The 11,509-nt window shown below is 38.9% G+C and overlaps 1 protein-coding gene across 1 annotated transcript; it reads left to right on the top strand.

Moving 5' to 3' along the window:
• Window positions 1-1,850: 1,850 nt before the first annotated feature.
• Window positions 1,851-11,509, top strand: LOC103035148 (chromosome alignment-maintaining phosphoprotein 1). The gene is made up of 4 exons (XM_007254815.4): window positions 1,851-2,344; window positions 7,034-7,209; window positions 7,360-7,443; window positions 8,085-11,509. The coding sequence occupies exons 1-4, from the start codon at window positions 1,897-1,899 to the stop codon at window positions 9,171-9,173; spliced, it is 1,797 nt and encodes a 598-aa protein (XP_007254877.4). The 5' UTR covers window positions 1,851-1,896; the 3' UTR covers window positions 9,174-11,509.

The raw sequence follows: 11,509 nt of genomic DNA on the forward strand, positions 1-11,509 counted from the left end.
ACCAAGCTGGTCAAACACCATGACAGAGCCAATCAGCCATGTCTAGCATGATTGATTCATTGACCAGACTAGAATCACAAAAATGGTCGACTATCACGACTAAGCTGGTTGACCTTTATAACCAGCATCGTCAAGGTGTTTGACCAGCAAAACCAAGCTGTTTGACCAGTAACAACAAGCTGTTTGACCAGCAAAACCAAGTTGTTTGACCAGCAACACCATGCTGTTTGACCAGCATCATTAAGCTGTTTGACCAGCATCACCAAGCACATGTGGAATTATTTTGACAAAACAACACAAAAACAAGTGTTAAACAAACCAGAATATGCTTTATACTTTAGATTCTTCTAAAATGTGTGCTTTGTTGACAGATCTAAACAGTCATGGTATTTTTGCCTGGTTGAGAAGCTTTTCAACCACCTTGAACATCATCAACCAGCTAGCCACAAAAGCTGATCTTGGGCTGGATTTGAAATAACGTTGAAACAACATTTAACGTGAAATGGTTGTGCAAACGTTAATATTTTAACGCTGAATCAACATAATGACCTCAACCTTCTGCGTTCCTAAGTAGGATTTTACATTTTATCAGCAGACGTTTTTGAAAACAGGGGTTTTATTCCATCTGCAATAATTGCTTTTTAATTTGGCACAAATTCTTCAGCATACCTGGGGGTATATTCATGTTTTATTTAAGCAATAGAACATGAGAGGGAGTGTGTTATCACGAATAACATCACGGCTGTGATTCGTGTGTTATTTGTGATAACACATGACCTCGAGTGTTCTATTGCTTTTATACAACAGTTTCTTTTTTTAAAAAATGAATAAAGAAAATAAATCAAAGAATTTTAAGAAATAAGAATGAATATGTTTTAATATGGACTGTGCCTTCCGCCAAAAAGTAGTTCCACCACAACTGTAACAGAACTGAAACTTAACTACAAAACGGTGTATGGTTCATACAGACTAACACCACGAAAGTTAGCTTGAAAGCAAAATTGGGAATAAGCGAAGATGGAAACGTTAGGACCGTGAAATAACGCTAATACTCTCCTCTCCTGCTCCGTGGAGTTGTCTTCAGGTGAAAGCTGCGCATTTTTGAGCATTTCTGCAGGGTGGTGTTGGTTTTAGCTAGCCGGCTGGACTGTGGTTAGGTTAGCGTAGCTTGCTTTAGCTCAGCATTAACTTTAACAGCGTTCTGGCTGTCAGACGGCATTAGCCGAGCGATTTTCTTTCCCTTTTTTCCACAAAAGACAGCCAGCGCTGCGGGTGAGCATGCCGTGGTTGAGCGCTAGCCTGTGCTAAGCTAATGCTGCCGCTGATGTCGTTGATGATTCAAAACTGTACTGTGTATATACGCCGTTACTCGGCAACGCGATGGCAGAGTGATACAGGTTTAGTGTGAGAAGGCCATGCTGTTATCACAAATATCATCACGGCTAGAACACTTCTCAACCAATCAGATTGTGAGGTCAGAACTAACTGTTGTATAATTGTTAACACTCTGTTAACCATAGTATTTTCTAGTTTTAGTGAGCTATAGTTCATTAAAGGTTGAACATACAACATTGGCATATCAACGTTGATTCAAAATCAACACCAAATTCAACGTTGATTCAACCATAACATCAATGTTGATTTAACGTTGAAAAGTCAGCACGGACCATTTACCATTAAATGTTGTTTAAAGTTGTTTAAACGTTGAAACAACAACAGACATTACTTCAACCAACGTTGAAGGTCGGTTGTGGTCCAGCTGGGTAGTGTAGGTAGATTGGCAGGCACCCCCCTGTGTGCACCCCAAATCATCATCATCAGGGGTTTCAGACCAATGCTGTCTCCCCCTGGGGGAGGGTCTCTGATATTAGCACTCATTTCTGCTGGAAAACGTCTATGCCAATACTGTGTTATCCGTGCCAATTTCCAACATGTAGCCACCAGCGTGTTGAGATTGCAAATACTGGCGGTAATCGAGCAGAGATTTCGGCGCGGTGGTCCAGCTGTGAAAAGAGCCGCCATCGAGTCAGACAGACGATGATGGCCAAGAAGATCTACTATCAGAAGGGCTTCCCCACAGAGCACTGCTGTGTTCCTCTGTGTGGAACTACTTCAAGGTTCAACACGGAGCTCAGCTTCCACAGCTTCCCGTCGGACGAGGAGCTGAGGAAAAACTGGCTGGTGAGCGTCCGGAGGGAGAATTTCCCCCTGAAGTCTAACGCCCGGGTCTGCAGCCGGCATTTTAACCCAGAGGATATCACAGACCGAAAGGAGAGCGGGGGCAGACGGAGGCTGAAGAAGGGGGCCGTGCCGGTGCTTTTCCCCTGGAACAACTACTGTGATGGTAAGCCTGTGTCTTGTCAAATTCTGCTACCCTGTCAAACCGTGCTACCCTACCCTAGTGTATGTTAAGTTAATGAACTGTAAAATACAATATTGTTAACCCAGCTAAGCTAACTAGCTACCTTGACATATCATATTTAGTTCATAATTTTCACAAAACTATCGTTTTTAGAAAGAACAAAGTACCCTAAGCTAGCTAACTAGCTAACCTAACATAGCTGCTTCTTATCTAAACAATGCTAAGCTAGCTAATAGTTTGATTTTTAGTTAGGTAACGTTAGCTTGGTAACCTAGGCAACCTATTGTAGCTAAATGTGTTTTATGCTGTAAACATGATAAAACAGCTTAAATTGCATAGATAGTTTTTATTATTATTATTATTATTATTACTTTTTTTACACGGTTGTAACACTTAAGCAAGTTGTGTGATGATTGCGAGTCCAGATTCTAAAAAATAAATAATCAGGAAAAACTAGAGGTGGATAATACAGGTCCGGAAAGTAAAAATCCATCCCGGGGTTTTGTACCAAATCAGAGCCGCCCAGGCATTTGTTAAAAAAAAAAAAAAAACCTGAGATGCATTTTTACTTTGTGGAACTGGGTTACCCAATTCTAGGCAAAAAAAACCCACATGAAAATAGTAAAAGAGTCCTAAGTAACACATATAGACGGGTAGCACAGCTCGATACACCACCTGAGGCCCTGAGAGGAGATACTGCAGACAATACGGCTGTAGAAAGAATGGAAAACAAGAATAAAACGATATAAATGCGAACTTGCGCCTTATAAACAGCCAAAATGTGTTTTAGCTGTTTATAGCTGGCTAGCAATCCCTCTCATCTCATATTAGCAAAAGTTAAATTAACCTTAACATTAACGCAGCTAACCTGCAGCTGTTCCAGCAAGTTCTCTGCCAAAAAAACAGCCTTAGATACTGTTAGTTTGCTAACCTAGCCAAGCTAGGCTAACTAGCTACCTTCACATATCATATTTAGTAATCATTCGCACTATTATCGTTTTTTTTTTCTTTTTAAAAAGAACAAAGCACCATAGGCTAGCTAGCTAGCTAACTAGCTAACCTAACACATCTGCTTTTAGCCTAAACAATGTTAAGCTAACTAATAGCTAGGTTTTTAGTTAGGTAGCTTGGTAACCTAGGTAACGTATTGTAGCTACATTTTTTGTGTGCTGTAAGCATGCTAAAAACAGCTTATATTGCATGTTCTGATGTTAATGTGCTGTGTTACCTAACACCCATCACCATTAAATATGCACAGTGGTGCCATTTTGCATTTTTCTTGAGCAAACCCCCTTCTGAATGCATACAGTACTGGTTTTTCTATTGTGAGCACAAAGCCCCCACATCTTCCAGTAGTTTCTGCTGAATAAAACACCTTGGCTAGTCAGGTCCTGACCAGTTTTAACCCTCTATGGGAGTATTTAAGAATATAACGTTTAAAAAATTCCACAACTAGTTATTTTTAATGTCTTTTAAGTCAAATTCAGTAATTAATTTTAATTTCTCAATTTTGACCTTTGACCTTGAATTTTTATGGATGTCATTTATAAATTACTTTGACCCATTAGGGATAAAGATTTTCCAAGTCATAATACCATTCAGAAATCATTTTATTTTATGTAGGATAAAAAGATAACACCTTAAACATAACATTAAACAATATTTTTTAGATAGAAAGATTTATCTGCAATTTTTTGGCAATTTAAAAAAGTTAAAATAGTTAGAAAAATAGAAAAATAGTTGGATCAACACTCGGACGTAAGGAGGTTACCACAAAACATTTTGTAATCTGAACTATCATAAAATCTTTCAAAACTATCTTTTAAACTCATATAATCATGAAATCATTTCTTTCATCTCATTTGACTTGATCAAACTTTGGAGTTCATGTATGAAAATCTCGTAGGCAGTTTTTCTTGGGCGTGAAGCATAAGTGGACTCCACATTTTTCGCACATTACTCTGGTTTGGCCTGTGCATCCATGTTTCTTGCAACGTCCTTGCTTGTCTGAATAGTATGGCCAGTGAGCCATGCCATCTTTCCTGACTTCCTGTTGGGGCTTTGTTTCCCTCTTTTTCTGCCGTCTCATGTCAGAACTCTCAGAGCTCGGCCGGCCACGCTTTAGCTGACTGCTTGATCCTTGCTTACAGAGCACTTCGGCCACTGATGACTTGAACTCTCTCAGACCAAGCTCTTCTTTTCCTTTTTGAACACATGCATGATAGTCTCTTTGGTACAAAAGCCATGCATTTACGCAGAGCATGTCCATGAGATGAAAGAAGATGCGCAAGTACCACTTTCGAGATCTTATCTTTGTGCGGTACAGGGCAATCAATGAATCCATCAAGTCCACCCCTCCCATGTTCTTATTGTAGGTCACAACAGAGGATGGACATTGTACATCTGTGACCTTACTCAGCTTCCTGTCCCATCTCTTCACCTTGCAAGTTGGATAGGCCCCTGCAAATGTGCTCAGCATTGTCACTGTGCGGTTGTCCTGCCACTTGCATGCAATGAGCTGCCCACCCTCAAAAGTGGCTAAATTGAGCAAGGGCCTCAACTTGAAGAGTGGATCTCTGCATGGGTTTGTGGGGCTAAGGTCCAGACTGTTGTCATTGAAGTGAATGTTGGCTTTGATTTGCTCCCATCTTCTCATAGGCATTACATCTGCAATCTTGTCAATGCGTGTGCCAGCCTGCCAGCACATTCGTGTTGCTGGGATCCCATAGATAGACATATGAAAAGCAACCCCAATAAACTGCTCTAACTCCTTCTCAGAGCAATTCAGCGGTGAGTTGACATCCTTTTGCACAGAGTACAGATTAGATTGTTCAACAATGTGCCGAAGACACTCAGGGGTGAACATCTGTCTGAAGTATTCAGTTGGAGTGAGGACCTCTGACACTGATGGAAGTTGACCTATCCACACTGGTGCAGGATAGTGGACACGAGCAGGAGTCTTCCATAGCAACCTACCACTTGCTGACCCTGACTGACCTTCATCCTGACCCTCATCTTCAGCCTCACTCTGCTCACTTGAATCACTGTATATCTCATCCTGTCCTGTTTTCACATTTATTATAATCTCATCATCTGAGCTGCTGCCCTCGCTGTCTTCACTACTCTCAGGAATAGGTAGAGCAGGTGTTCTCCTCTTTCCATAAAAAGTACTGGAATCCTAAAGACATAATATTGTTCATTGCATCTGACTCTAAAAAGCTAAAATGGTACAACATTGTTGGACATTTTTTTATCCCCTTATGGTACATTGTTAGTTCTACATGACATATGTTTTTTTGGTTGAAAAGAGCAATTAATTTGATTAAACTACTGTTAAAATGAGTAAATAGTTTAGTAAACATATTGAGCTAAAAGCACAATTTTTTGGAAGGGACCTAATTACATTATTTACCTCAAAATGAACTTACCAGTGCATCTATCTACTATGTGGCCCAAAGAATGGCACTGTCTCACTTACTTCCCCCTGGGTACTAAAAATTTGGTCACATGATGAAACTCTTCAACTTTATTGGCTAAAGTAAAAGTCATGTGATAGATTTAAACAAAATATGATTGGTTGCAGGTCTATGAATTTTTTTAAAGTGTTATTTTTCCTTCTGTCATTTATAACTGACAAAACCCCATAGAGGGTTAAGATCTAGAGCATTTGGGTTTTTATGGCTTGTTTAGCTGAACTACCAGAATGAGTTGAACCTAATGACTATCATTACCTTCTTGAAATATTGTCATTGTGATCATGCAGGCATGGTCACCATATGAACACCATCATGGCCAAGGTCAAGCCATTATGTCCAGATTGGTCAGTCTTCATGACCAAGCACTGACCACCACCAAGAACAAGCTGGTCAACCAACATGACCATGGTGGTACACCATAACCGCGCATGTCATTCAGTCATACACTGGTCAACTAGCTATCGTGGTCATGTTATGACCACCACATGACCAGGGTGGTCAATCATGTTGGCTAACCAATATGACCAAGCACTGACCACTATAAAGGCTCAGGATAAGCTTAGGTCAGTATTGAATATCATCATTGTGAGACTGGTCAGCTAGCTAGCATGGCCGCCTTATGACCACAATCATCGCAACCATGTTGGCTATCCAGTATGACCAAGGTCTGACCACCATAAAGAAAAAGCTGTTCAACCAACATGACCAAACCAATCAACATGTATGACCAAGCTTGTTGTAACAGCAATGTGAAACAGTATGTTATAGAGTTAGTGTTATTGAGTTTAGATGTTGTAAGAACATCATCATAACCAATGGTCAGACCAGCTATTAAACACATTGTATTAGAAGTCTGTTTATTCTCATTCAAAACCAGCTTGTCTGGCTGTATTGGCACAGATGATACCAAGCAGTGAAGGCTTTCAGGTGTTATTTCGAACTCTTTTACCTGTACTATTTTTTTTGTAGTTAACAGTAGAAGATCAGCTTAGTTTGGCACCCTTGTTTCAGGCATTAAATTGATGTATAATAATGCAGAAATGATTAGATATGTTGAGTGAGTGAAATTAAAGTCAAAGTAAAAAGGAAACTTTTTGTGATTTCGTTTTTAGAATTTAGGTTTAAAGAAATGGGCATTTATTCACACGTATGTATTTCATTGTATATGTGTATTTTTGTGTTTTTGTTTTTAAAGGCGGGACATCTGATGAACAAATGCGCTTGGAGCTGGTATCAGAAGAGGAGATCACTTCAGTTCTCACAGCTTCGCATGTTAGTGAAGATGGCTATCATTATGACATTCGACAGACCACAGACATCATTTCTGCACGATATTACTGGCCTGATATGTCAAACCGCATTAAAACCTGGGTAAGGTATTTAATTGTATTCCACTATGAAAAAAAAAATCATGCATTGTGCATTAAAGTAAAGTCTATACAATGTATATAGAAATTATAATGAACACATTTCTTCCTTTTTTCTTCTTTTTTTCTTTTCACTTCTTAATTTATTTTTTAGGTAGAGGAATGTGAGCAATGTATGAAAATTAATAACAGAGGTTCTGGAGTTAGGCATACATATGGACCAGCTGCTCATCAAGCTGTAAGTGACTGTAACTTCAATTTTAGGTCTTAGTGTCACATAAAATATAAAAGTGTCTGGATGATTTGGGGATTTAGAGACGTCTCTGGAGAGAATGTGTTATAAAATAGAAAAATGAGCTAAAGCCTTAAAAAGTCACTGAATTTTACTACTTGACCTAATGTGCTAATTTGCATATTTGTGATGCCATCATTTTTACATATTGTCAAGTGTCACATGGTATTTGGGGAGAGAGAGAGAGAGAGAGAGAGAGAGAGAGAGAGAGAGAGAGAGAGAGAGAGAGAGCTGTGCCTCTCATGTACAGCCAGTTTTAGTGATTTTTCCTCTCTGAAAAAACTAGAGTTCTTTTTGTACAGGTTAATGTAAAAATATATTGCTTTGTTTTTCTGTGTTTTGAGTGTATTATTTTGTTCCTTTTCTTAAATACTGTCAAAATGTAGAGAGCAATTACATCCAACAAACTTATCAGACCACTTTGTTTTTAGAGGGATGATCATGCCAGAACACAAATAGTTTGTCCCCTCCCAATTTATTAATATTTCTGCTTTCAATTTAAAAGAACAAAAATCAAGTGCTGCTTTTACTGAGCAGCATCATCATTTATTTTGTTGTTAATTAACTGTTCACTGTTCTCCAACCAGAAATCACCTTCTAAATCCAACAATGAAGTAAGAGTTTCAGAAGCAGCTCCTGTTCGTAAAGAAGCTCAAGATGTAACTGACCATAAAGCCTCATTTACAACAGACTCCAAGAAGCAGACAATTAACTCTGGGAATGGAGGAGGATCCCTGCAGTGTCCCTACTGCTACTTCCAGTGCAACACCAAATGCTTATTCCAAATCCATGTCGGCTCCCGGCACCCCCTCCACTGTGAAGACATGTCTGTAGGCCACTTGGGTAAGGTCATTTTCTACCAGCGCACAGCCAAGCTCTTCCACTGCTACATCTGCTTCTATACGTCCAAAGACTACGCCAAACTTTTCGACCACATGTTGGTCAAGCACTCCTTCTCTGGACGGAAAGATCCGACTTTGGAGTTAAAGCACCAATCTGATGAGGGCAAGGAAGAATGTAGTCCCAGTAAGGACAGCAAAGATTCTGATTCTTCTGAGGTCGGACATGGGGAAGGAAGCGAGCAGGACAAGGACAGTAGTCCCAGGATGCAACCTGCCAGCTTGATGGATGTACCCACTAAAGCATCATTAACAGAAGGCCCTCTAAAAACGAAAGAAGGACAGAGCATCGAGGGGGGAGCCATTGAGGATTTCAATATTTCTGGCAACCCGATGAAACGGAAGCGAAGCTCTGCCTCTTGCAGCGAGTATGAAGATGACGAAGAAGATGAGGAGGATGAGTTGGACAGTAGCCAATCGGCTAAAGAGGAGAAAAGTGCGGCCATCATGAAATACACTGAGCACTTGAGCACCCGCTATTACTACTGCAAGTTTTGCAAGTGGCGCACCAAGAAGAAAGGCTTTTTACTGTACCACGTCAGCCACAAGCATGACGTCCCCAAGCCGCATGCCTGCAAAGACTGCAGCAAGACCTTTATGCTAGAAACCCTGCTGCTCAAACATGTGAAGATGTTCCATAAACAGGGACTCTACCAGTGCCCGTTTTGCCCCTTTGAGTCCAATTTTCTGCGGGGAATCCGCCGTCACCTAAATAACTGTAAAGGCGAGGAGGAAGAGAGTGGGGCTGAAGGACACATACACACTGTCAAAGACTAAGAGTGGGATTTGGAGAATGTCGGAATATGGTGCTTATAGATCTTTAAACATTAAGATCGCATTTTCATCCTCACTTATAAAAGGTAAAGGTGCTAAAAAGGATTCTTTGTTGGAATGCCATAGACATACAATGATCAAGCATAACATTGTAAGTAACCGTCTTCATGTTTCTACACCCATTATCCTCTTTTCACCCTGTTCTTTAATGGTCAGGACCACCACAGAGCAGCCAATGGGGTAAGATTTTGGTAAGATTTCTTATAGTAAGCAATCGCAAAGTCTGGAAAAAAAGGGAAGGAGGATTTAAATTAAGCAAAAATCTAATTAAGCAATGTGTCCTATATGCTTAGTGGGGCTGAAGAAATGGTTAATGTTTGTAGAAACAAGGAGATGGTAATAATGTTATGTTGTAATGTTTAAGTTCCTTAAAGAAATTCTGAAGGTTTTGGTGGAACCTTTTAAGGTGCTTTGAGGATCCTTCTGGACAGGACCTTCAAGAGTTAATCAGGGAACATATATGTGTACTGTAATGTGCTGAGATGGAATATACTAGTGCATCTCAAAAAATGAGTATCATTGAAAAGTTACTTTATTTCAGTAATTAAGTAAAAAAAAATGTAAAACCCATATATTATCTACATGTATTACATACAGAGTGTTCTAAGTCCTGCTGGAAAACGAAATCCGCATCTCCATAAAAGTTGTCAGCAGAGGGAAGCATGAAGAGCTGTAAGATTTTGTGGGAAAACAATGCACTGACTTTGGACTTGATAAAACACAGTGGATCAACACCAGCAGATAACATGTCTCTCCAAACCATCACTGATTGTGGAAACTTCACACTAGACCTCAAGCAGCTTGGACTGTGTGTCTCTCCACTCTTCCTCCAGACTCTGCTCCCTTGATTTTCAAATGAAATGTAAAACTTACTGAAAACATTTACTGGTGATCAGTGATGGTTTGGAGAGCATGTCATCTGCTGGTGTTGATCCACTGTGTTTTATTAAGCCAAAGTCAGTGCAGTGTTTTCCCACAAAATCTCTAGTGGTATGGTGGTATGAGAGAAAAGCATACCGGTTCTAGTTCCCCCCGCATATACCGAATGAACCGGTATACCGCCCAGCACTAAACTATATAATATATAAGTTTCACATTTTTAACTGAATTACTGAAATAAAGTAACAAATTTTTTGAGATGCAACAAGTGTGTTTATGTTTTGAAGTTCCAATCACAACTTCACATAATTTAGATTTAGCTCTGTATTTGCTATATATAGTTTGTGCAAAAATAGTCTGATTTTAGACTTAGTATATATGAAAACAGCTGATTAATTAGAAACAGCTCATTTTGAGTCATAGTATTTTTGAACACAGTAATGTCAACTTAGTCAGTAATTAGACCTTTAGTGTTGGAATCAGAGTGGGAGACCTTGTTTACATAGACTTGAGAAATTCTTGAAGGAATCAATGTAATGTAAATTAAGCGTGAATGCAATGAGCCTTTTATGGCCTTTTAATTAACTTTTACATGTTCAAGTGTTTAAGGAATGAAAGTTTTTTTTTAAGCCAAGGGGCATCAAGAAACTTTTATTAAGCTAGTATGTCTTGAACACTTCAATATACTGAATGTCCTTCTTGTTGATCAGTGGTTTAATGAAAACACATAGAAGCTGTGGACGTATTTTACTTTTTTTGTTTGTTTGTTTGTTTGTTTTGTTCATATTTTTTTTACGTGGTGGTGAAAATTCATAAATTCTTGACAAAGTACATCTTAAATCATGTGAAAAGTATCAGTGTTACTGTGCAGTGAAGTGTATCAGTCTTTTAGTATTTACTGTTTAATTGTTTACAGTTAAGAATAGTGTTTTTGCTGTTTTAAAGGAAAACCTAAGTATTTTTTCCCATGTACAATCTACAATGACATTACATAATGGGGTTGCACCAAATGGTTGTCCACAAATAACTTACTCTGCTGAAAAGACTAAATAAGTTTTACCGTTACAATATTTACTTTCCTAAAAAGTGGGATAAAAGGGCAAAAACAATAAAATACATGCAGAAACCATGTTTGGTGTTTAGCTCTCAGACTTTTATTTTTTTATTTGCCAAAAATGAAAAAAAAAAAAAGGTGCAGCTCTAATAACCATGTAGCAGTTAATAATATTTGTGTTTGATGATAATATTGTTTTTGTTTTTTTTGCCATTCCATCAACATTTTTGACAGTATACATTCAGGTTGATAAGTATTTGGACAGTGATGCATTTTTTGTACTTTTGCCTCCTGTTCACCAACACAGTGGATTTTCAACCAAATAAAGCAACAATATGGGATCAAA

The sequence above is a fragment of the Astyanax mexicanus genome, chromosome 21 (genome assembly GCF_023375975.1).
Source record: "Astyanax mexicanus isolate ESR-SI-001 chromosome 21, AstMex3_surface, whole genome shotgun sequence".
NCBI classification, from domain to species: domain Eukaryota; kingdom Metazoa; phylum Chordata; class Actinopteri; order Characiformes; family Acestrorhamphidae; genus Astyanax; species Astyanax mexicanus.

What these genes read in the sequence shown, in the direction of transcription:
- LOC103035148 (XM_007254815.4), top strand. Translation starts at nt 1,897, where the DNA reads ATGCCAATACTGTGTTATCCGTGCCAATTTCCAACATGTAGCCACCAG. An exon ending in CTGGAACAACTACTGTGATG is followed by an intron (nt 2,345 to 7,033) that starts GTAAGCCTGTGT and finishes TTGTTTTTAAAG; the next exon opens with GCGGGACATCTGATGAACAA. An exon ending in CAAACCGCATTAAAACCTGG is followed by an intron (nt 7,210 to 7,359) that starts GTAAGGTATTTA and finishes TTTATTTTTTAG; the next exon opens with GTAGAGGAATGTGAGCAATG.